The sequence below is a fragment of the Bos javanicus genome, chromosome 11, assembly GCF_032452875.1.
Source record: "Bos javanicus breed banteng chromosome 11, ARS-OSU_banteng_1.0, whole genome shotgun sequence".
Lineage (NCBI taxonomy): Eukaryota > Metazoa > Chordata > Mammalia > Artiodactyla > Bovidae > Bos > Bos javanicus.
In genome coordinates this window covers 70,208,463-70,235,430 of record NC_083878.1, presented here as the reverse complement: position 1 = coordinate 70,235,430, position 26,968 = coordinate 70,208,463, and the positions used below count along the sequence as shown (strand labels likewise).

The 26,968-nt window shown below is 45.4% G+C and overlaps 1 protein-coding gene across 1 annotated transcript in view; it reads right to left on the bottom strand.

Annotated features, from left to right (window-relative positions):
• Window positions 1-26,968, bottom strand: part of ALK (ALK receptor tyrosine kinase) — a 734,697-nt gene that overhangs the window by 305,412 nt on the left and 402,317 nt on the right. The window contains exon 4 of the mRNA XM_061432943.1: window positions 21,790-21,991. Coding sequence (XP_061288927.1) covers window positions 21,790-21,991 — 202 coding nt within the window. The remainder of the gene's footprint in view (window positions 1-21,789; window positions 21,992-26,968) is intronic.

The following is a 26,968-nucleotide window of genomic DNA, read 5'->3' as shown; positions in this document are numbered from 1 at the left end:
TGAGTGCAATTGTGTAGTACTTTGGCATTGCATTTCTTTGGGATTAGAATGAAAACTGACCTTTTCCAGTCCTGTGGCCACTGCTGAGTTTTCCAAATTTGCTGGCATATTGAGTGCAGAACTTTCGCAGCATTATCTCTTAGGATTTGAAATAGCTCAACTGGAATTCCATCACCTCTGCTAGCTTTGTTTGTAGTGATGCTTCCTAAGACCCACTTGACTTCACACTCCAAGATGTCTGGCTCTAGGTAAGTGATCACACCATCGTGGTTATCTGGGTCATTAAGATATTTTTTGTATAGTTCTTCTGTGAAGAGTGAAGTGAAGTGAAAGTCACTCAGTTGTATCTGATTCTTTGCGATCCTTGGACTATACAGTCCATGGGATTCTTCAGGCCAGAATACTGAAGTGGGTAGCCTTTCCCTTCTCCAGGGCATCTTTCCAGTCCAGGGATCAAATCAAGGTCTCCCACATTGCAGACAGATTCTTTACCAGCTAAGCCATGAGGGAAGCCCAAGAATACTGGAGTGGGTATCCTATCTCTTCTCCAGTGGATCTTTCCAACCCAGGAATTGAACCAGGGTCTCCTGCATTGCAGGAGACCAACTCAGCTATCAAGGAAGCCCAGCTCTTCTGTAACTCACCCTAAATTATGCAAAAATCAAGGCCATCTAACTGGAATCTATTGCAATATATTTCTAACAGAATGCCTTTTTATAACAACAAAGAAAATCTTCTGGATAAGCATTTGTAATGGAGACTTGTTTGGGCTTTAAAAGAGAGCCAGGAGGAAAGACAGAAAGAAAGAAACTAGTGTTAGAGAAAAAGAGAGAAGGAGAGATTAGGAGATTATAAGTAAAGGAGTTTTACTTGCAAGGTACTTGTTAACTGCCTGTATTCACATTTGGGATTTGTCACCTTGCAATCAGAAGACGAAACAGTGGCTATAGTCACCACTCCCTGCTCTAGAATTCCTTATGGAGTCATGGATGTAGTGGAAGTTCTTCCATTGGTTCTGGGTCAAGGTGACCAGTCAATCCCTTGACATTTCTGTGGCTTTTCTTGAAGGAAAGAGAAATCCCAAAGGAGGTGGAAAGGTAGCTGGAATGAGGAGACAGAAGGAAGACACTCTTTATCTTGTCTCACCAAGGCAGTAACAAGAAGCCTGGAGCTCCTTTAATTAATTTCTTCATCTGCTTTGGCAAAGATGATGTGTACCTAATAACTGACATCCTTAAAACCCCTTAGGAGCCCCTCATGGCAGATGGTTGCTATTTCAAAGCATAAAAATATTAGTTGAGGAAATCAATCAATATTTCTTTAGCATCTGCCATGTGCTTAGCACCATAACAGTCACAGAGGTATGCAAAGTAAGTATAAAATGAGGTCCATGTCTCCAGTCTTACAAACCTTGTCTTACAATCCACGTCTTACAAACAGGATTTAGAACTCAGAACAGAGAATTCAGAACTCACAAAGACCAAAGTTCAAATCTTGTTATGCTGCTTTGGGAAGTTACTTGATTTCTCTCCTTAGCCTTAGTGTTTTCCCTGAAAACTGAGGTTAGTAATATTTACTTCACATACTGTTCAATATGAATTGAAAGTACTCAATATGTACAATATTTGTAAAGTGCTTAACTTACGCAAAAACGTTCGATATCTAGTAGCAAAAAACCAGTAAGAACAGTTGCATCAGGGAAACCAGAAACACCTACACAAAATGATTTGTGAACAAAGAGAGCACCGGATGTTGACAGACTAAGTAAATACACAGCTGAGTATAGCAACCTGCAGGCATTCTCTGATGGGATGGGGACACCACAGTGCATTGAGTTTCGATAGTTGTATGGAACTGAGAAATAAAGAGAACAGAGTGGGCTGACGTCTCCTGGAAGCAGAACAGAGTGGGTTGATGTCTCCCGGAAGCTTCATGAGGGTGGGGGTTCCATCTTGATTAGCTGTATCTGAGCCTTGCTTGGGGCACAGTAAGTGGTCTTGGCTCCTCTGCCCCTCCATCCGCCATCTCTCACCAGCCCCAAGTTAACTGACTGCACACCCACTTCCTCACCTATCAGTGCCATTTATATATCTGCTTTTGTGTAGTGTCAATGAAAGTCTTTTGACCATTTCTTAATTGAGTGGTACAAGCCTTTTGTCATAGATAAAAGTATGAAAAATGAAAGTGAAAGTCACTTAGCTGTGTCTAACTCTTTGCAACCCCATAAAGTGTAGCCTGTCAGGCTTCTGTCCATGGGATTCTCCAGGCCAGAATACTGGAGTGGGTAACTGTTCCCTTCTCCAGGGGATCTTCCCGACCCAGGGATCGAAGCCAGGTCTCCCACATTGCAGGTGGACTCTTTACCAGCTGAACCACCAAGGAAGCCCTGATATAGATAAAATCTTAAATATTATATTTCTCCTATTCTGATTTTTCATTTTTAAATGGAATCCTTTGAAAATGAAAAGTTTTTAATTTTGATAAATTCCAAACAATCAATATTTTGTTTTATAGTTTATGCCTTTTGTGTGCTATTCAAGAAATCTTTGCTTACCTAAGTTTGCTAAAATTTTCTCTATCTTTTCCTCCAGAAATTTCATAGTTCTAGATTTTACATTTAGGTCAATGATTCACTACCAGCTAATTTCCTAAGCATTTTTATACATTCCCATTGGCTTCAAAGTCAAGCCAACATGTTAACAATTCCGAAATTTACTTTTTGTATCCCAGCCCAGATCTTTTTTCTGAGCTTCAGATTCCCCTGTTCACCTGCATATCCACTTAGGTGTTTATAAGTTTCTAAAAAGTCCATGTCCAAACTGATTTCTACTTTCCTCTCCACATGTGTGCCTCCTTCTCTTTTGCCTGTTTTAATGAATCTTTCCATCCACCCAACTGATCAAGGCAAGAATACCTTCCTTTCTTTCTCACCTGTATCCAATTCAGAACTAATCTTGTCCATTGTACCTGGTACATGTACATGTACACACCTGTTCACATCTCTCTATCCTCACTTTCTGACTACAGGACTACCATCCCTGGTCTCTGGACCACTGAAGAAGTCTGGAGTCTCCAGACACTTCTGTCCTACCTCCAATTCACTCACAGTTCTCTCCTTAAAACTCTATATTAGGGCCTACCTGGTGGTCCAGGGCTTAAGAGTGCAATGCAGGGGACACTGGTAAGATGCCTGGTCTGGGAAGATCACACATGGCTTGGAGCAACTAAGCCTGTGTGCCACAACTACTGAGCCCATGAGCCACACTACTGAAGCTCACTCGTGTAGAGTCTGTGCTCCACAATAAGTGAAATCACTGCAATGAGAAGCCTGCACACCACAACGAAGAGTAGCCCCTCTCACCATATACATAAAACTCTACATTAGCTTTCCTTAGCTCTTAAGTAAAGACTGTGAGCTTTATGGCTGGTGGCTCCTCTGCCTTTCTCCCCATCCTTTACCCCAGCAGGGTCTCTCCTTATTTTCATGCCCGGATGCATCAGTTTTCCTTGATTTCTTCAAAAATATCTCACCTTCAGGACCTTCATATGCTTTTTCCCCTCCCAGAAAGAATCTCCTCACTTGTCATACTATAGCTCTTTCTTCAGATTCAGTTCAAAGGCCACTTCCTCTGGAAGGCTCATCTGATCCCCTGGTCGGGGTCACGTGCCGTTTTAAGAGTTCACGGAAGTCTATACTCCTTTGTGGTGGTGGTTCAGTCGCCAAGTCGTGTCCAACTCTTGCAACCCCATGGACTGTAGCCTGCCAGGCTCCTCCATCCATGGGATTTTTCCAGGCAACAATATTGGAGTGGGTTGCCATTTCCTTCTCCAATATACTCCTATACCATGTATCACGATGGTAATTGCATGATTATACATGTAATTAGTAATAATGTTAATTTCCTCCTTTAGAATGCAAACTTCATGAGGACAGCAATTGTTTCTGCTGGTTCTCAGTCTTTTTTTCCCACCATCCATTTCCCTTCATGCAGTAGAGGAACACTTATTGAGGTAAATATTTAGTAAATAAATGAAAATGAATGAATAAGTGAATGAATGAAGACAAAGAGAAAGGCATCTGGACCAGAAGAGGGGTGGAGGTGGGCCATGGGGCAAGATTGCACCAAGATGGGGGTTAGAATGGAATTATGTGCTTATGGGAAACCTGTTTGTTGAATTTTCTTTTGGAACTGGGAATCAATAGATAATTTTCTTTCCCCAATCATGTAAGCAGGCAACTAATTATAGCAAGACTGGTGAGACCTACATTGTTCCCATCAAAATCAACCTGTACAGCTTTAGGAGCATATGGTAAAATAGTTTCAGCACAAAAGATCCAGATGTAACTCTGAATTCTCTGATCACAGCGGCTTCCTGTTTAAAAGCAATTAAGTGCAGGCATCAAAAGGCATTAGTAAAAGGGGAAAGTTCAGTTCGAGGAAGATATTTTCATAAGCCAATTGGAAAAGAGATTTTTTTTCACTTTTCCTCTAGAGCTTTTGGGAACCCTATTCACACAGATGCAAAAAGTTCAGTTCAAGCCTGACTGAGCAGGGCTGAGGCGGGCAGGGTCCAGTGATTTGAGTCAGGGCTAGGGCAGTGAGGCAACAGGAGTCTGGGGCAGCGGTGCGGTGGGTGGGGGCGGGGGGGTCCATCTCAGCGGGGATTTGCATACAGCAGCAGCATGCATGCAGACTTCCTTATCTCCATCCCACCTTGGTTCATCCAATAAGAAGTCATGGATCTGCCCCTTCCCTTAGTGGTCTGTTACTCAGTTTCGTCTGCAAATAAAAGGGAAGGACCAAGTGCATTGCTGGGGACTTGGTAGAAGCGCAGATCTGATTCTTTCCCACTCCATCTCTACGCGCTCTGGAGTAAGACTCTGGGGTTCAAATCCCAGCTCTGATCATTCCTAGTGGGACTAAATGGGGATAATAATAATGTCACCTCACAGGACTGTGGTGAAGGTTACATGGGTAGACGCAGGCAGAGGCTCTTGGAATGATACCCACCATATATTAATAATAAGTGCCAGCAAGTGGCAGCAGTGTTTTCTGTACATGATGCTCTATCTCTGGTCAGAGATTCTACTGTTCTCTGCCTCCTGGTACAGAGGCACATACCCTTATCATCCGCTTCAACTCAGAGGTTAGCATGACAATATGTTTTAGTTCCTTTTGGAATTATTTCTCAGTCAGTAAGTATTTACTGAATGTGTGTTGTGTGTCAGGCACTGTTTTGGACCTGGTAGACACCAAAGATGAAAGCCTGCGTGAAGTTCGGGCTCTACTGTGCGAAATGGGCAGAAACACATATAGCTGGTGAGTTTCCATGAGACTGGAGCCATTACTTACAAGGGGCCCTAGGGGCTGAGAGAGAAGGACACACAGGGACAGAGCTGTCCGGGCAGATTTCCCTGAGAAGGTGCCATCCTCACAATCCTCACAGTTGTTCATCTCAGGCTTTGAGACCTTAATGGTGGCATTATAAAATTGATATTTTCTCTTGTGTTACCTAATGCATCATCATATATCTGAACATAGAATTAAAAGACTGAATAGATTCAACATCCTTTCACTGAGGAACTGCGCTAAGGGCTTTCATACGCATTATATCATTTAGCCAATTCTCTACGAGGACGTCCGGATTTCTTCAAAAACCAGGATGCCAGATGGGATAATTTTTTGATGGATGAAGTCCATTACCAGTTTAGGCCACAAGCCCAGGTGATTGAAAAAGCATAAATCAGGCAGTTGTCCTGGTGATGCCACTCTCTCCAATTTTTAAACCTTCTGCTAGTAATGGAGATATTACCTGGCCCTCTCAATGATAAAAGAATTAGTTCATCGAATCACCACCTGATCACATGGATGGCAGCTCCTCTTTTTCAGCAGTTTCCATAGCATTGTTTAATTTTTACACTAGAGAGGGCTACTGATGTCTTTTGTTTCTTTGTGTGTGCTTTGCTTTACCGCCAAGGGCTTTGGCAGTCTGGTTTGCGCTTAAACCTAGATGTCGTATGTGTGCCTGATGGGTGATGAGAGAGGAAGAGATGCTTGCCTCTCATCGTCTCCAACTCCCGGCTGTGTTTCATTCTGAGATCACCAAGTCAAACTCAGTTTGTCAATCAAGTTCCCAAATCCGAGCTCTTAAAAGATCTCACCTAGTTCAAGCCTTCCCTAGAGGGATGGACAGTAAGACAGGGCTAGTGGTGGGTTACAGGGTTCCCCAGTTCCTTTTTGTGAAGTCCAGCCACAGAGAATGAGTCAGAATAGTCAGGAGGCTGTCCTTCTGGCACTAACCCCAGACCCGTTTTAAATAACGCATCTAAATGTTAATGCACACTTAAGACAACAGTGCAGCTCATACTCTTTCCAAATTGATTCATTTTGCAGTGAGCCTGATGCAATTTACTCAGTATAAAAATGTCTCTGGCAATTAGGGGAACAAAGGGGCAAAGCTGGCAGACCACAAGGATGACAAACAAAGCAAGATGACATGAAAGCTGGGGCTGGAATTAAATTTCTTTTTGAATCAGACATTTTTGGGAATGTCAATAGAAAACAAAAGCATTCTTTTTAAGAGAAACATGAGGATTCTCCATTGGCAAAAACCAATGCAAATAGTCTGAGACGTGATTTTGATGGACTGCTCCGGAGCCTCCCTGGTTCCTAATGGTGTCAACTTCAGTGTGTCTGGGCTTCAAACAGCAGATGGAGAGAATGGAAGAGAGAGCCAAGTGTCCTCTACAGTGGCAGGTGGGGTTTTCCAGATCACTGAAGAATAGGTCCCTGACCCCTTCACTGGTCACATTGGAAGAATGTGGCTCTGAAAAATATGCTACAGAAGAAAGTAAAATTGTTTAGCCTGGGGAGAAAAAAGTTAAAAAGAGACATGAAAACTATCCTCAAATGAAAAGTTGCTATGTAAGGAGAAATTAGGCTTGTTCTGTTCAATTTTAGAGGAGAAAAAGAGGACTGGCAAGATAATGGTGAAACAGGAGATGGGACTAAGAGATATTGTCTACTCAAATGACCCTAGGTGCGTTGTATACATTATCATAGTACTACTTCATAGGGAAATCATGGTATTAAATGTAATTGTATGCCTTGCTGCTAAGACCATGGTGCGCACTCAGTATATATTAGCTATCATTGTTACAAGCAATAATCCTCAAAGATCCCACAAGGTAGGTATTACTATTCTCATTTTATGGATGAGACACCAGATGTTTGAAGAAATTAAATAATTTTCTAGAGACATTCAGTAACTTTACAAGGTTACAAATCCAGTGAATGGGCCCTTAATAAGTTGTTCCTAGCAGCTCTAGCTGCCCCACGGTGGGGTGGTCTGCTGGGCTGTGATGAGTGTTCTACTGCTTGGAGCAAGGTAAGGTGAAGTAGAGGAGCTTAGGAAGAGGCTCTTGCGTTGGTTTGGACTAGTAAAGGGGTTGAGTTGAATAATTTTAAGGTTCTTTAATGCTTGATAATTCTATGACCGAAATATTTTCCAAGCTCTGCTGGCTGGCTAGACCATGCCTTTAACTTATCTTAGCATAAATGGCTCAGTGGGAATGTGAACTTGGAGAGGCAGCCAGAGAAGAAGGCCAAGGACCCAAGGACCATGCATGCATAGGGAAATCCAGAGTTTTTATTCCTATCTGAATTCTGACTTTGTCAACCACCAAATTTCCTGGCTCACATTCCATACACAATGAATCTGCTGTCACTGGCTCCCCAAACTTCAGAGGCCAGTGAGACAACTTAGACAAAGTAGCAGAAGGTTAATCAAGAAAGATAACAGCCAAGTGGGGATTTTTAGAAACAGAAGTCATCTAGGTCTATTGCGAGGATGACCCCAAAGAGCATCAAGATACTCCCTAGGGAAAGTGACCAGGGTGGAAAACTCCAGACAGAGAAGTCTCTCTGAGGCCTGCAGGTAGATATCCGATAGAATAATAAGCAAAATTTCATGCAGTCAGGGAGGAATGGTAGTCCTGGGAGAGAAAAACAAGATAAATGGAGGGAATATTCAAGGAACACTGAAGAGAATGCAACTGGAATTCACCCTGGCTTATGTGAAAAGATAAAAAACTCAACAGGAGCCAGTGTGCTTAAGTGGGGATGTAAAGACTAGTAGTAAACTAAGGAAAGGGAGAAACCAGGGGGAAAGTACCAAGTAGAAGTCTCTTGTGGAAGATGAGGAAACATATAGAAAGAATATGTAGGAAATTACTTAGAAAATTGGAGAGGATAAAAGGATCACAGAGCGGGTAATCAGAAAACATCAGAACCACCTATTTCCAAGGCTGATATATGTCAGCCTTTGCTTAGCAGTGTGGGATGGTTAGGGCTACAGAGAAGATGACTCAGGCTGAGGACAGTCAATATATCTGAGGTGGGTAGAAGGAAGTAAGCTGTTGTATAAGACAGAGGTAGAATTTTGGTCAAGAGCTTTCTAGATGTGTTCCCCACCCCCTCCCCCCCCCCCCAAAAAAAAACCCACCATATTTCAAGTTCTTGAAGAGTTCCTGGCCCGATTCATTTGCGAATTTGTTCCTATAGTTAGCACTTTCTTTTTCTTTCTTTCTTTGCCATGTGGAGTGTGTGTGGAGGTGGACAAGAGGGCTTGAAACAACTTGCTTTACTCAGCAGGGTAACTGAACAGTTTGATATAAATGAAGTATGGGTCCAAAGGAATGGGGTGATCTAGGCCTAAGAGGGGTGCAGCCCAGTTGGGTTGGTACCATGCTAAGGAGCTCAGACTTGATCTTGGGTTGGACATGGTTTCATTGAAGGGTTTGAAGTAGAAGATTAACAGCCTGCAATTTTCGTCTGTCCGTTCTCTCCTCAAAGTCTTGATGTGCTTCATTTGGGACTTCCTAATACCCAGGAAGAGTCACTGAGCTTATCATCCTCAGAGGCTTCACGCAGCATTCCACAGAATTAACGGAACAACACAGAATAACAATTTGGCTCTGGCCTCTCCCTCACACTCCTTCAGAGAGACTGAAAATCTGAGTCACAGAGCTGAGCCAAAGATGAACAGCACAGCACACAGCTGTCTCTCCTCGGAGGCCCACTGCTCAGCAGTCATGTGAGCAAAGCTGCCCTGTGGGGTGGAGGAAGGCTCCGGACCCTCAGGTAACCTGGCGCCCTGGAGGGAACAGTCTCAAGGACCTTCCAAGCCACTGGGGATGCTAGTTCTCACGCCTGGGCTCGGTCTGCTCTGCTGCAAGCTGTGGCTTTCCTTCCATGGCCTCCCTTTTCTTGCCACCACAAGACTTATAGGGAAAGCTATCAGTAATTTGAAAGTGGTGAGAACTCTCCTCTTGGAGTTCAGTGATGTAAGAATCTCTCAGGAATAGACATTGCACCAAATCCCTGAGCAGATTTTGTAAAGCCTTTTAAATGCCAAATCCCATGGTTGATCAGCTCTTAACTAAGGCTCTGAACCATAAGAGAATGCATTTCTGTTCTAACAGCAAGGAATTTAGTTAGACATGTGAGTGTGGAACTACAAACAAAACAGAAAGGGAAAAGGAAAACTCAGGAGCAGGCCAGGTAATGAAAAACAGGGAGCTTTATTTTGAGACCTGGAGCAAACGCAGGCTGACCTGGGAGATCATGCAGGTGGTGGTGTTTCTTTACTTGTCAGCACTGGCTACCTAACCTTTTTCCATTACAATTAAAAGAACTGATGATTCCATCACCTATTTCTGCTACTTTACCACAGAAAGAAACCTGAAACCAGCAAGCAGTGAGGGGTAGGATTGGAGGAGAGCTTCACAAATCAGCAATCACAGGAATCTAAGACCACATTCTTTAGTTAGACTTACTATGACCTTCTGCAGGGCCAGACATAATGTTTTCTAGTTCCTGTTCTCAGGACTGCCTGCTCTCCAAAATGTGCTTCTTCTGTGGGCTGAGGCCTTAGAACTTTGCCCTTGATTTTGGATGGGAAGGATTACATATATACCATAGAAAATATGTAACTGGGCATATCAAAGGTTAATCATCACATATATATAATAATGTATTCTCAATTATTGGTGTTGGGGAAGCTCACTGCACAGTGTTTGGGAGTATCACCTGTGGAACTGGACGACTTGGGTTTGAATATGAGATGTGTGACTCTGGCCAAGTTACTTAACCACACTGAGCTTCAGCTCCCTCCACGATAAAATGAAAGTGCCTCCCTCACGGAGTGGTGGTAAGTACAATGTTAGGTGAGACGACACGTGGATGGCTCTTAGAATAATGCCCGATACCACACAGGAAGCACGAAGTAACTATTCCTCTCTCTCCTGGTTATGGCCTGCGTGTGCTCCCTGCCCCCATCCCCAAATTCCTATGTTGAAATCTACCCCCCAGAGTGGTAGTATGAGGAGATGGGGCTTTTGGGTAGTGATCGGGTCATGAGGGTGAAGGCCCTATGAATGGGATTAGTGAGTGCTCTTATCAAGAGGTTCCAGAGAGCTCCCTTGCCCCTTCGGCCATGTGAAGACAGAGAGAAGGCACCAACTATGAACGAGGAAGGGAGACCTCTTCCTGCTGACACCCTGATCTTGGACTTCCAGACTCCAGTGAAAGTGAAAGTCACTCAGTCGTGTCCGACTCTTTGCAATCCCATGGACTATAACAGTTTATGGAATTCTCTGGGCCAGAATATTGGAGTGAGTAAGCCTTTCCCTCCTCCAGGGGATCTTCCCAAGCCAGGGATCGAACCCAGGGCTCCCACATTGCAGGCGGATTCTTTACTAGCTGAGCCACAAGGGAAGCCCCCAGACTTCACAACTGTACAAAATAAACTTCTGTTGTTTATAAACTGCCCAGTCAGTGGTATTTTGTTACACTGGCTCAAACAAGGACTAAAATTTTCCATTTCATCATCATTATTACTATTATACAAATTAAGAGGAATGCTGGAAGAGAGGTGAGCCCCTACTCAGGCTGCCAGGGTGCCTGCTCATCCCTGCCCCGAACCAGCAGCCTCACTCATCCTCTGTCCTCTGTGTGTTGGCACTCAGGAAGAAGCCAGCTGTGAAAGGGCACCAGATCCCTGTCGACCAGTGGAGAGACAGGGCTGCAGCTGGACTGCCACAGGGCCACAGGGCCAATGCCACTCTGGGGACCCTAAAGGGCTTCTCAGAGGAGGAGACACTAAACTGGCTGCGGAAGAATGAGTAAGGACCTCTGGTGGAGAACAGGGTGGAGGGCAATCCGTGAGGAACAACCTGCCCGAGCTATTCTTCTTGCAAAGAGAAAGGAGAGGAAGGAGGATGACAAGAGAGGTCTGAAATTGGAGCCAACAGCAGCCAAAATCATAAGGCTGGCCCAGAGAAGACAAGTGAGCTGGCTCTGATGGGAGAAGGGGAGTGGTCAGGTGCACACCGACAGGAAGGCATTCCACACAAAGCGGGCATGTGTGCCGAGGCCTGGTGACGTGCTGGGGCCACAGGATCACTTGGCCACCCTGCACCACCCCACCCCCCGCCCCAGGTCTCTGTCTCTCGGAGCGCCTGACTTCCATGTGTGTGTCCCACTGGCTTGTGTGGAAGCAGAACCCAACCCCTCCCCACCGAGGCAGTCTCCAAACACAGAAGTCTCTGGACCCCACCCCCACCCCACCTCTTCTTGTGGCAAACATCCTGTTGTGCTGCTGCTGCTGCTGCTAAGTCACTTCAGTCGTGTCCGACTCTGTGTGACCCCATAGATGGCAGCCCACCATCCCTGGGATTCTCCAGGCAAGAACACTGGAGTGGGTTGCCATTTCCTTCTCCAATGCATGAAAATGAAAAGTGAAAGTGAAGTCACTCAGTCGTGTCCGACTCCTTATCCTGTTTCAAGTGCTCAAAAGATTTCGCCCTGGGTCCAGGCACTTCTCACTTTCTCTTTCCCTCTGGTATGATCTAAAGACAGTCCACATGTGCAACTATTTTCCGCCCCAGCACAAGTGGATTTCAGGGGACAAGCTCTTCACCAGCACCCCTGTGGCACCGGTGCACACACCCATCACAGCATCAGATCTGTCCCTTGTCGTCCAACACCAAACCTCACTCTGAGGCCTTGAAGGCAGGAAGAGCCACCAGAGTCCAACCAGTACCTGGGATAGAGTAAGACTTGTAAACATTTGCTGCCACAGTGCATGATGGAAGGAATATGTCAATTCTCTGACACCACTGGTGTATCACCTAATTCCTCCATCTATTTTTAATATCTCCCTCCCCACTGGGAAGTGGTAAGTACTTGGTAAACACTCCTGAGATGAGAAGTGATTGTTTTTATGCATTTTGATTTCTCTTTGTATACAACATATATTTATCATTATGGGATTTGCCAGGATGCCATTCTGACAAGCCAAGGGGTTTATAGGTATTCACAATTCTCTTATCTACGTAGTGTTCAATCCATCAAATATCCAGGGCAGAGTGGAAAAACGAAAGCAACCAGCTCAAAAGAGCCCCACTACAAGCCTTGGGCTGTCAAATCTCGAAGGTCAAAGCTGGCAGAAGCCGATGGTCTTTTCATTTATTTTTCTTGACGCTCATCAATGAAGGCAATCGTGAGTAAAAGTTGTACCTGCCAGGAAAGGAATTGTCCTTTGTACTTGGTGGCAACCTTCACAGTTGAGGTGCATTCTGACAGCTGCTTCCCGAACCCCAGGGAGAATCACACATCTATCCCTGGGCGTGGGCAGAGGGTGGGGAGAAGCACTTTTTATCTTTTCACTGATTGGAGACTCTTCTTTGATCTTGGCCTGGACTTTTAACTTTTAGAGCTTAGATTTAGGAAGACTCGCATCACAGAACTACCGTAAACTGATCTGGTATCTGTTCACCTAACACAGAATATCTTCTGTGTTCTAGATGCTGTGCCAGGCACTGCAAGGAAAAGATGTGCAAACCAAGGATCTAGCTTCAGGGTGTGTAGCCTAGAGCCAGATGACCAAATATCAGGTGAGATTTTCCTGACTGATTTCCTCAGAGCCAGGTGTGATACAAGGGTTCACCTGCAAGGCTTCCTTGGGGGAAATAACATGAGATAAAAAAATGAGGCAGAAGATCTGTGTTCCCCACTGTGTGTTACCCACGACTATGGGCAAATCACTGAACGTCTTTGAGATTCAGTTTACTTATCTGTAAAATGAGGGTAACAACATATAAGGCACAGATTGTAGTGAAGATGAAATGAGTGGGTGGATGTTGATGTACTTTGTACCCTCAACATGCACAGGGCAGATACTTACTGCGAATACTGACAACATAGTGTCTACCTCCTAAGAACACAGAGGAGTGCCGTGGTCCTGCTGTTAATCTGAAGATGAGATGAGAGTCAACATATGACATTCTGAAGATCAAGAGGCATGGTGGATAGTGTGTGAATAGAGGGTGGATGGACGCATGAAAGTATGCATGGGATGGAGACCCCCTCTGACTCTAAAAGGTCAGGCTTTCTCCAGTCCACGGTGTATTCTTCTCAGTCTCCATGGCCTTGAACACCACAGTCCTTTTGGAGAAAGAATAACACATGTGTCCTGAGAAGACCCACCAGAGGAGACCAGACCCATCCATGACCTGGGATACATAGTTTTCCCAGCTTGGGGGTGCACAGCAGGCAGGATCAGGCCAGGCTTAGACAGCCTTGTCACTAGCATTTCTCCCCATAAGGGGGAGAAAAATGACTGTCCACCCTGCACAGAAGTCCATCTCACCTCTCCAAGCTTTCTTTTTTTAATTTTTTTCTTAGCATTTAGTAAATAGTTATAGAAAGCCACCTGTTTATGTGATGACGCAAGTCAAGCTGAGATGTTAGCTGTCATTACTAATTCTTGATGCACATCAGAATCCCAGTGGCACTCTTTAAAAATACTTATGCTCATGCCCCTTCCCAAGACTAAAATCAGAATCAATTGGAATGGCCTTTAGCCATATGGATTTTGTAAACTGTGTACTTATGATTTGTACCCCCAAATCTTGAGACCTACCATTTCAATGGCTTAAGGTCCATATGCTAGAGAAGACTAGCATTTTAGTTGTTGCTTCAATATTACTACTCAAAGGGGTGAGAAATATGATAAATCCAGGCATAGTTAGTGGGACTGGTACTTTGGGGTACCACCTAGGTCATACCGAGGGGTATGAAATTGATAACCTTGGCCCATCTCACAACCACTCTCCCCAAATGCTGAGCAGTCTGGAGGAAGGCTGGCCCACCTTTATAGGAGCAATTGGTAGGGGATGAGGGGAACACCCACTCCACATTATTTAATTTAACTTCACAACCACCCTATGAGGTGGTTCAGTTACTACCATCACACAGAGAGGAAAGCTGAGGCTCCAGAGACTAGCCTCAGAGCATACTGAGTGTGTGTGCTGGGGGAGGGGGTGCCTCCCTGTGCTCCTAGGACTGGAGTCTCACAACTGCCTCTGCTCGAGAGTTCCCAGCTGCATGACTGTTCCCATGACACCGTGACAGGGCTGAGTGTGAGTTTTAAGGCTTTTTAAAAATTATCTTTAAAGCCTTTGAATGGCTCTCTCTTTTTAGTGTAAATCACCCGGACATTAAAGCCCTTATTGTATATTTATTAGTGTGTTATTCAGACCAAGGGGGAAAAGAGAGAAGCTGACACTACGAATGACTTTGAAAGCGAGAAGAAGTGGGGCCTGAAATTAAATCACTGTGACAGTGCCACTCGAGGGCATCAATTTCAATAAATGATCACCTTTTGTTCACTCCTGGTCCCGTTTGTCATGCGGGCAGGATGCGAGGAGAACTTTGCCTGGGACGCTGAGTACCACAGGCCTCTAATTTCCTCACGCTGGCCAGGCCTGCCACAGTGCCCTGAACCAACTGAAGGTACGCCCAGCAAGGCTGAGCAGAGGCCGTCGGGCATCCTTTCAGAGGCAAATGCCCTGTGTCATCTTTCCACACTGCGCTTCCCCGCTCCTGCCCCTCGCTCAGCCTCCTGAGACCATCCAGTATATTTATAGGGAAATCCAGGTTTCTGTACAAAAGTGGTGAAAGGTCTCTGTGGGTCAGTAGTAGGTAACTGTATTGTGTGCCAGACTAGTGGGCCCATAAAGCAGACTCTATCACTTCCTGCTCCCCTGTCCCGACTGGCAACCTGAGGCAGGGGCGCTTGCATTGCGCGATGGAGGAAGGGGAGGCAGCGGTGAAATCTCCACTTGAGGAGGGAGGAAGCTGAGGCCGGGAAGGCGGTGGTTGTTCTATTACCACACTGCAAACTAGCAGCTAGGACTGACGGCTCACCCCTGACGCCCAGCAATCAATATTGCTTTGGGTTAAATTCCTTTGGCAGGTCTTCCATTGGGACTGTTTCTGGTTTTAAAGCTGGGATCTTTAGTCAGAACCAATCGGTTTAAATAAACATGGCAGCCGTGTGGGTACCCAGCACAGACGTGAGTTCTTCTTCAACTGAGAGGGGAGTGCAGATTTTAATCTCAGGGCAATGAGGTTGAGGACTTCTTGATTGAGATTTTCTGTTTAGCTGGGAAACAGACAAATGGAAGCACTGGAGGATGGGGCTCTGGGGCCCAACATGGGCGTGGGTCCTGGCTTTGCCAGGAGCCTGCACTTTGACCTTTATCACATCTCATCAGGCATTGAGCCCTGGCTTCCCACATCAGGAAATCAACGAGACAGATAGAACTCAAGTCTCCTCTGAGTGTGGGGGTTAAGCTCCCACAGATAGGTGAAGTTCTGTGCTGTGGAGAATCTTATTTCTCTGCTACCCTCTGGAATGAGTCTCATTTGTGTTGTGAAAAGGCCCTGACGGCTTATCTTGGCTCAAGCCCAGGTATCACCAAATCCTTTAGGTTTAAAACATCTTTTCAAGTATTAGTAATTCAAAAGATTGGCAACTTCTATCCCCCCAGGCCCAATTCTTCCCTCCACACACTGTAGTTCTGGTCACACGTAAGAAAAGTCCCCAGATACCCAGGGCTGCAGGAGAAAGCTGTATGTGCGAGGAGGAAGGCAGACTTGTGACGGATGTCATGGAAGCAGTCTTGGAGAGTCGCTCTTACAGTCTGAGACACCACCAACCCTTGGGCTTGTGTTCTTGAGTCCAAGAAGCTGCTGATTTTACATTGCCAATTGCTGCTGGGCAGACTGCTCTTTCTAAAACAGCTTTCAGTTGAAAGGCAGGGGAGCACAGGAGAAGAAGGAACTGAGATGCCTGTGCTGGCTTTCCTGGACAGTGGTCTTAGCTCAGCCTCTTAAAATTTCTGGGCCCTAATTTAAAAACATCTGCATAAGCATCTGCTGTTGCTGTTGAACTTATGTCTTCCTTACTGAACTGGATGCTTCTTGAAAGAAAGCCTTTGTCATCTCCGGCTGTGTATTCCCAGCACCAATGATACAGGTGGCACTCCATCCATGGTGCTTACATGAATTATAAACTGAGAAGGATCTATTAATGTATCAAGTATCTACTACAGTTGGGCACCGTGTGCGCCATTCTCCTCATGCCATTCCAGTTTGTTGTTCAGTTGCTCAGTCATGTCTGACTCTATGCAACCCCATAGACTGTGGCACGCCAGTCTTCTCTGTCCTTCACTACCTCCCAGAGTTTGCTCAAACTGACATCCATTGAGTCAGTAACACCATCCAACCACCTCATCCTCTGCTGCTCCCTTCTCTTTTTGCCTTCCATCTTTCCCAGCATAAGGGTCTTTTCCAGTGAGTTTGTTCTTCTCATCAGGTGGCCAAAATACTGGAGCATTTCACAGTATACCATGTTAAATAGGTATTATATTCGTTCAATTCACAGAACTCTGTGGCCTCTAATTTCCAGTTAGGATGTCCTCTGCCTGCTAGATTCTGCAGTCAGCGGGGTTGGGCAGTTTGACAGCCCATTTCTCTGCTTCCTTGAGTCTGTGGCCTTTCTGGCTGGGAAGATGAGCAGATGAGCAGGCCAGGCATTCATTGTCGGCTGTCCCCTGGGAGACTCCGGGCAAAGCCTGACTGTCTTGGCAGACTCAGGCGTTCTCGCCCTGTGAATCATTTAGATCTCACACACTCTGCTGCTGCTGCTGCTGCTGCTGCTGCTTTCCAGGCGACTGGGAGGGGAGCATCTGCTGGGATTCCCCAACCGCTGCCCCTGCTTCCTGTGCCTCCTCACAGGCTGCCGCCCCGCTGGTGTTGCACTGAGTGGTCTCCCAGGGACTTGCTGGCCTCTGACTTGTCGTTCCTCTGAGTCAGGCTCTCCCGAGTCGACAGTGTTATGACAACTTCCTCCCTTGTTACTACAAATGCTGACTGTTGTTTTCCCAGCAGCGTTCCCCAACCACCGTGTTCTGTTCTGAGAGGAAGCCAGCCTTATCCGTAGTCATCACTGTCATCACCACCACGATTTCACCATGTCCCCCTCACTGCATTGATCACTGGGCTCCTGGGGTCATCTCTGACATTATAGGGAACAAGCTTCCAGCAAGGCAAACTGCCAAGGATCCCAAAATCAAAAGATTCTTGAGAGTGGCACTGACCTCATAATCAGAAAACAGATGAGTTGCAATCCTGTGTGATCCCAAATTGTAAGCAGAGTGGAGTAGATCAGGGTATTAAGTAAATGGCCTCTTACATGTGTTTCCTGATCAGAGTGTACAAAACCCTTCACATCCTTAACTGCACGGACCCCACATGACTATGTGAGAAGGGCAGCACCATCATTCCCACTTTACAAATGGTAAATCTGAGGCTTAGGTAGGGATGGAATGTGCCTGAACTCATAGAGCTCATTCATGAAATATCCTTTCACAAACCATCAAGGTTGGCTTTCCACATCTCTAGCACCTCTATGGTCCTAACAAATACAAAATACCCAATAAATGACTATTCATTGAACTGACAATTGAATAGTGACATAGGACTTAAATTCAAGACTTTGATTCACAGAACATTATTATTATTATTTTTGCTGCACTACTGTGGTTCAATTGAGCTCTTGCAGCAATGGGTGAAAACAATCTAGAGTCAGCCTGATGAGGTTCAGATGCCCTCCACCCTGTCTAGTCAGTGACCTTGGACAAGTTATTTGGCTTCACTCAATTTCCTCATCTGTGAGATAGAAGATAGTAACACAGTACCTGTGTTGTTGAGTATTAAATAAGAAAACACATTTAAAGTGCATAGCAGTGATTGGCATAATTAGTGCATAATTAGTGTCAACAAGTTACTACTCAAGGGTGGGAATGGGCCTTATATGTCTGTGAAACCCAGGACTTGGCACAGCGGCTGGAACATACACACGCCTGCCAACACTGACACATATGTGACGGGAAGCAAGTCCTTTACCCCTCCTGGCCTCAGTTCCCAACACTTGTGAACTGACATGGTGGGACCAGGTAAATTCCAGTGTTCTTCCCCACTCTAAAATGCTCCATTTCAGAGGTCTCAATGGGACAGTTTTGCCCCCCAGGAGACATCTGGCAATGTCTGGAGACATTTTTGTTGTCATAACCTGGGGAGGTGCTACTGGCATCTAGTGGGTAGAGGCCTTGGAAGGCGGGGGCCACGCTCAGGACAGTGCCCACAAGAAGAACTGTCTGGCCCCAGATGTCAATAGTATCGAGACTGAGCAAACCCAGATCCAGCTGGACGTGAACAGCTAGAGTTCTCTGACTTGATGGAAAGGGCCTGTGGCCTGCAGCTTGCTAGGGTGCCCAGGGAAGCACCCTCAGGGCTGGCTCAGGTGTCTTTAATTTAAACCAGAATCACTCTTATCATCAAACTCCAAAATGACTGCCACGGCTAGGAGAGAACATTGTGGCACAAGACTCACGGAGCCTGGCCTGAGGCAAAGCCCCTAGGATGCAGGGGCAGCCCTACCAAAGCCAGGGTCAGTGGGCTTGCCCATCACCCCTGCAGCATTTCCCTTGCCTCAGCTCCCTCCCTCCAGGGGACAGATGACTGCCAGTGATCAAGGAGTCATGCTGGGAAGAAAATGCTTTGGCCTGCGAAATGGACACAGAAATGGCAGCCTCAGGGAAAGGTCACAGCCTCCTGCATTGTGCAGTATTGGTCTCTGTGTTCTCACCACATATGGAGGGAAGGTCACCATTACATGCCCCCCGGATCTTCAAAGAAGCTGCTGCTGCTGCTAAGTCGCTTCAGTCATGTCCGAATCTGTGAGACCCCATAGATGGCAGCCCACCAGGCTCCACCATCCCTGGGATTCTCCAGGCAAGAACACTGGAGTGGGGTGCCATTTCCTTCTCCAATGCATGAAAGTGAAAAGTCAAAGTGAAGTCCCTCCATCGTGTCCGACTCTTTGAGACCCCAAGGACTGCAGCCTACCAGGCTCCTCCATTCATGGGATTTTCCAGGCAAGAGTACTGGAGTGGGTTGCCATTGCCTTCTCTGTCAAAGAAGCTAGCTTGTCTCTTTTCGCAAAGTTCCTTCACTTCCATCTCCTCTTTCGCAAACTCATCGGTTCTCCCTGAATTCCTGCCGAGAGGCTATGGGTTTCCCAGAAAGAGGAGAAATGACCCAGAAAGACCCCAAATGAAGAAAGGGGAGAACTGAAGTCTTGTTTAGGTTACTATAAATAGGCTACCGATCTCCTCTTTGTCTCAGTTTTCCTGTCTGTTAAATGAGCAGAGACATTATTTTGCCAACAAAGGTCTGTCTAGTCAAAGCTATGGTTTTCCCCATAGTCATGTACAGATGTGAGAGTTGGACTATAAAGAAAGCTGAGAGCCAAAGAATTGATGCTTTTCAACTGTGGTTTTGGAGAAGACTTGAGAGTCCCTTGGACGGCAAGGAGATCCAAACAGTCCATCCTAAAGGAAATCAGTCCTGAATATTCATTGGAAGGACTGATGCTGAAGCTGAAACTCCAATACTATGGCCACTTGATGCAAAGACCTGACTCATTTGAAAAGACCCTGATGCTGGGAAAGATTGAAGGCAGGAGGAGAAGAGGGTGACAGAAGATGAGATGGTTGGGTGGCATCACCGACTCAATGGACATGAGTTTGAATGAACTCCAGGAGTTGGTGATGGATAGGGAGGCCTGGCATGCTGCAGTCCATGGGGTTGCAAAGAGTCAGACATGACTGAGTGACTGAACTGAACTGAAATGGGACCTCAGATGATAGTTATGAGCACAGGAAGATAAAGAGGGGATGGCTTTTTGTAAGCCCCCACAGCGAGTCACACCAAGGAGCAGTCATCTTCCTGAGGATGCTGGACAGGGACCAGGCCCTGCTACTTAGGAAGTGCTGAAGTCCTGTGGCATTTGTCCCCTTGCAGGCATGCATGTTCTCAGCTGGCATTTCAGGGAGACCCCAAACTCCAGGTTCCCCTGTGACATCAGTGAGTCCTCTACCTGCTCCCCACTCCTCCAGCACTTTAACAGATTGATAGCCTGAAGTCCCAGCAGCACCAGGCAGCACTCTCTGGACTCTGCCAGGCTTGGTGGGGCAGGAATGGTGAGCAGAAGGCAAAATAAATAGCTCATGGGGCTGGGCAAATACATATAGGATGGCACTGCAGCCGAGGCCACCACCAGCCCCACTCATGGATGGGAGACTTTGCCATCTGGTATTCTCACAAGAAAGGGAGGCCATGATGGAGGAAGGCGTGCCCATGGCTCACCCCTAACACCTGGCATTCTTGATTTCTTGTGAACACAGCAAGAAACACTTGGTGGCCGGGCCCCTCCCAGTCAGGCCAACGAGACATTTCTGAGGCAAGAAGACGCATGCGAGTTTCGATATGAGGAGAACATCCTTTCTGAAGCCAAGATTTCATTCCTGCTGGGACAGTAGTAGCAGTTCTTTGAAACACAAATAAATACAGATGGGACAGTAGCAGGGGGAGTAGGGTGAAGCCTTTCAAGAAATGAGTAAGAGGCTGTATAGTTTTATTGGAATGGTGGTAGGTAGGCTCTCCCCACTGACCCAGTATAGCACAGAGGTGGAGATGGGTAACATCACTGTTCAGTTGGAGTCTCTCTGAAAGATATTTTCTTAGAGGAAAGTTAAGCCCTGTAAGCTTAGCTAGAAATGTGAGGTCAACTAGCACACATGCCTCTCTCACTCTTGTTGATTATCAGAGCAGGGACCCCTCAAAGCTGGGGTCTTATGGAATGAGAAGAAAGGCAAGCGCAGAGATTCCCTTGTTCAAGTTTGCTTCCCAGAGTCACCGTTTCTAGAGGCCTGACGGATCACTGAGGAAGCAAGTGAGTATGTCCAGGAAGCTTAAGTTCAATGACAAGGGTACTGGGTATGACATCAGTGCTGTGAAGCCTTGCTGTGAAGCCTGTCTTGCTCCTCTCCTCAATCGGCACCGTGCGGCAGCCCTAATCTCTTCCGCCGTGGGGTCCCGCACTGCTGTGGGACCGCTCAGGCAGCCACAAAGGTTTGCTCTTTCCCTTCCTGCCAAAGTTCCCCTGGTAAAAACCAGTTTCCAGCATATTAAATTACTTTCATTTTGGCCTTTTAACACTCCCCTTGGCTGTTTTCTTCTTGGCTCCATCTGGACTTTGGGAAACGAATATCTTTAATACCCACTCATTAAATGTCCACTCTGCCAGCTGGTCCTCTGGCCTCTGGAAGGACCGCCAGCCTGGGCAGCCAGAGGGCCCCACAGATCAGTGCCCGAGACACCACCCAGGGAATAATAGCAGTAATGGCTCAATCTGGACCCTACCCGTTAAAGGACGATTGTGAGTTTTAAGTAGATGTCATAGAGTCTGGAAATTTGTAGCCAAAAGCCACATCTCCATTCACATACTGGATTTGGGACACGGGGAAGGACTCACCCATGCTTTCCCGGAGTGGGTGCCAGGAGGATCTCTCTTCCAGCCTCGTTGTGGGGCAGCAGCTGAGCGACGTACCTGCCCGATGGCTGCAGGTGCCGATGCACCGAGACGGCCAGCCGGCAGTGCTCGCTGCTGCTCCTCATCCACGGGCTCAGGATCGTGTGCTTGGAGTTTGCCGAGGTGTTGAGGAGGAGGAAGGCACCTGCCAAGAGACACGGAGAGTGAGTCTGCAGTGTGTCCAGATGAGAGGACCAGCATCAGCTCTGTGGTGGGATTAGAGAGACCAACGGCATTAGAGTCAACGATGCTGGAAGTCTTCCTCCAGCCTCTCACCTTCTTCACGCAGCCAATCTCTTCTTTGCTCTCTTAGGCTGTTTCCATAAAAAGTAAAGCCTCAGGCAAAGATAGTGATCTGGGACTTATTATCAGGAAGACCGAGCTTCTCACCTCAGCTTCCCTACTGACTAGTTCTGTATCTTATCTTTGAATCTCAGGTTTCTCGTCTGTAACTCGGACAGCCTAAGAGAGTCCCTCACTGCATATATGATCCCAGAGTGGATCCAGGGCATTAGTTCCACGTCATAAACCTCCATGTGTGGTATCTCCAAACCTCACAAACCAGGACACTCTGGGGCATCTCAGGCCACCCAATGGGTCACAGTTTAAATCTGAACTGACCTGAGTTCTCCATATGACACTCAAGCCAACTTCAGACTAAACTGATATCTGTTGGACAATTCAGAGTTTCTGAGGAATGTATGGGTTGGCTCCAGGCTGTCAAATAGTTATGACCAGTTCAAGATTTTCTTTGTGTGGCTTATTTTGGTCACTTATTTTGTAGCCAAGATCATGGCTACAACTCCTTTGCTTACTAGCTAAGTGATCTAGAGCAAAGCATTAACTTTTTCTTGTTTCAGTTTCCTCATGTATAAAAATGGCATGGGAAGGGTTGGCCGAACTCAATAATCTTTTTTTTTTTTTTTAATAATCTTTTAAGACCCATTTCAGCCCTTTAGTCTATGAACCATGTGAATCTGCAACTATTCTCCACAAAGAGAGCCCTACAAATCCATCCTGGTGCCATGTCTGTGGCAGAGTTTCCCTCTGGGGCAAGCCAACCCTAATACCAGCAGCACAGGCCAAGTGACCTACACAAAACCTGTGTTTATGGGGATTACTGTTGGCATAAAAGAACAGCATTATTTTATTGTTCCTGGTATTCCTTCTGATGCATTAATATCACTCGCCACACTTCTCCATTGAAGTTTTGGACCATTAGATGCTGCTCCTTTTGCAGTGAAAGCCTGTCTCATAAGATCCTTGATTTCTCCTGTGGGAACCAGCTAACAAGTATTCAGCTTCTTTAACCACCCCCAGCACATAGAATTAGTCTCCTTCACAGATAACCCAATTTATCGAGTAGGCAAAGGAACCATACTTTTTGTTTATAAAGAATGATATGGAAGAAAGAAGGGGATTTCTACCAGAAGCTAAGTATTTCCAAGGACACATATTGTGTCAGGAATTTGGAGAGTTGCTATATTTTAGAAGTAGATAAATATGACTTCTAGTTACAATCAGGATGAAGTCAGCACAAGACTGTTTCTGAACTGAATCAGGGACACGGGTTAGTACTGGAAACTGAACCCTCTGTAATTAGTGGGAAGTTTTCAGCATGGTGCACGGGCCTTTAAAAAGTGCTTTCTGACCCTCAGTAAATAATCTGTATTATTATCCTATTTTACCATGGGGAGACATTCTTGTTACGGGCACAGAGGTAAAAAAAAAAAAAAAAAAAAAGATAATTAGAATCAAAGACTCAGAAAGCACTTTAATTTGATCCAATGTAATGCCCTTGCTTTTCTAGAGAAGCAGACTGGAGATCAGAAGTGGGAAATAACTTGTATAAAGTCTCAACTTGAAAGTCCAAACCAGATTCCAGGTCTCTGAACTCCTAATCAAGGCTCTTTAAACCTTGCATCTTTCTCATTGCCCCACTGTATTCTTTATCCTAAAATGAAATGTAACCAGAGTGCCTTGTGGCCAAGTTGTATAACGCAGGAGCCAAGAGGGGTGGGACAGGAGAAAGACAGGCAGATGGGTGCTGGACCAAATCCATTTGTTCATTGGCCTCTTTACTCACTCCTTTCTGCCCTCAGATTTCATTTATTGGATGCCTACTTTGAGCAAACATCCAAGCACTGGCTCTGCCCTGGGGACACAGACATGAGTCAGACACAGTTCTGGACTTCAAGGAACTCTAGGTCCCATAGGGGTGATGAGACGTCTGCACTAACTTTAATCAAAGGTAGAGGTTATAGAGTCATAAGACACATACAGACAAAGTACTTTGGGAGGCTCCACAAAAGATATTAGGTTCAGCTGGGAAGATTCATAAAGAAGATGATCTTTGAGCTAGGTCTTTAAAGGAGAGAAAAACAAAGATATTGGCAGAAATGGCTATGCAAAATTTGAGAGGAAGAGGAGTCAAGGCAGAAATGCAGAAAATGTGTCGTGGCATTTGGATGCAGAGTGGGGCACATGAAGAGAAGGCTGAGAAATAAGGAAGGCTGGTGCATGTGGGCCAGACCACAGAGAACATTTCATTTCCAGCTGAAAGTGTTCAACTATACTTTGGACAATAGGGAGCCAGAAAAGATTTTTGAGCAGGATAGGCACCTCATCATGTTTCAGGAAGATTAATCTGGTATGGTGGGGGAGAGGCGGGATCAAAACTGACCCAACCTCATCCTCCACCATCCGTCCACACCAGGCAAGGACAAGACTAAATGCAGATGTGATGTGTTTAGTATGTTACGTTGTAAGCAAAGGTGCTGTGTTAGGGACAACTCTGGGATCTACTGAGGCTTCCAACCATCTGTTCAGAGCAAGTGAGAGCCCTGGAAGTATCTCTGGGGCACAGTCTTGTGGCAGATACTTTGGGGGTGCATTCTGAGCTTAGGATGAAACCACACATGCCACATATAAGGGAGCACAGTAGTGTGTCTGGGTCTGAGACCCTACGCTGGTATTTTTCATTGGGAAAAAGTTGGATTGAAACCAGCTTTTTGAGCTACTGAGAGAAAGAAAGCAGGCAAAATAAAAGAGGTGCTTCCCTTTTTTGTCAGTGAGCACACACTGATGATTGGGTATTAAAGATATTCGTTTAACCCCTGGGAAACTCGAGCTCCCAATAGGAGCAAATCAAGCTGAAGTTGCTGGGGCTTGGGGGGCTCATCTTCTCCACTGTCCCTCCCTCCTGGATGTGAAACCACATGTAAATTCTGTCCTTGTGATTCAGTACCTCAATAATGAGACTCTTTCAAAGCTGACTGGAAGATGGATTACTTTTCCAGTTCTAATATGTGAGATGATGTTTATATGAATTTTATTTTGTGCAACTGGACTATCAATAAGGGACTGAGCTTAAAGTATTTTCACTCTCAATAAAACTATAGTTGAGAGCTATCTCTTCATCAGCAGCTTTCCTCTACCCCTAAAAAATAAAATAAAAGGAAAAAATACATTTCATAAGCTCCTTGGGATATTGTCAGTATAAATCTTTTAAAGTCAGTGAGAATTTATCTCTCCTCTTCCTCTTTCCCATTTCCTGTTTATTTTGCTCAGAATAGCTTGGGGCTATGGGAAGGCTCCTGGGGTCCCTTCTAATTAAGAAGGATGGCCTGGCAGCTCACAGACCTTCTCCCAGAGTGGGCCATAGTGGGTGGAGAAGCAGATCAAAGAGCCCTGCTTACCCGGTGCCATGATTGTGGTTTCCTTATTACGTTATTGTGTTGATGTGTTCAATGATTAAATATGAAATGGTTATTATTTCTACCTCTGGTCACAGGCATAGGGATGTGTCACTCTCATCTAAGCCAGCAGGGCTCAAATTATGAGACAGAAACCAAGGGGCATGAATCTTGAGATCAGACAGACTTTTATATTCAGGCTCTATCTCTATTTCATTCTAGGCTTTAGACAAATTATTTAACCTCTTTAAACCTTAGTTTGCTCAGATTTAATATGGCTATAGCCTACCTCCTATGGCTGTCATGGAGATTAAATTGAATTGCATATGTGAAAGTGGCTAGTACAGTGTCTGGCCCTTAGTAGATACGTGATGAATGTTGATTTCCTGCTTTGAGGGGTGTCAATCTGGAGCTCCTTTTATCTATCCCTAAACTTGGAATCAGAAGGACCAAATTTCAGCCCTGGCTCTGCTACTACCAAGGTTTCTTTGTTTGTAAAATGAAAAGGTTGGATAGAATCTCTCTGAGGACCCTTAGAGCTGCAAACTGTCAGTAATTCTATCTGCCTGCCTAGAATATTATTAATCTAAAGGAAACATGTCAAGTCTCCAAGCCCCTAAGTCCTAAAGACTTCTTCTCCTAATTTAGCTCTCTGAGGCTTCTAAACCAACAGTTTCTATCAATTGACCAAATATTCTGTGGACTGTGATTCCCAGTTCTGCTTCCTCTCTTCTAATTTACACGAACCCATCTCTGTGAAGGGCTCCTGACGGAGCATCATTTGTTCTGTAGATGCTTTTGTTACAAGACTGGTACCACCTCTAAATGTTTCATATTTAACACAATGCTTGCCATATGGCAAGCACTCAATGACTACAAATCAAAGTAATTTATACATAAAGCAAGGAGTCAAGTAGTTCAGAGTGGCTTGTAATAATAATAATAATAAAAACTATCCCCAATCATGCTCCTCACACCAAGTCCCAAAAATACTTTTAAGGAATTCTGATGTCTTTGGCCAGCTGCTTTCATAAGTCTAGATATCTGGATTTAGAGTGTTATTTGTTGGTGCAACAACTTTAGGCTCATTAACATTGATGGTACAGTAAGAAAAATGATCCTATCCCCCTTCTATTGGGTTGGTCAAAAAGTTCGTTTGAGTTTTTCCACATGATCTTAATAATTCTTTATTTCTTAAATCCCTTTTTACTTTTTTAAATTACTTTCCTTTTTAACTCTTCATGGCAAATTTATCATTTGTTCCATCAGCTTTACGCAGAATCACCTGACTCTCCTCCCAGGAAGGTGACGCCATTAGCCTTCCTGCTCTTCCAGACTTTTTCACATCCACCTCCTAAAGCAGCTGTGTTTTCCTCTATATTGTCAAGGTTGTGTAAGAATGATTAAGTCTTGTGTTTTGCTTACAG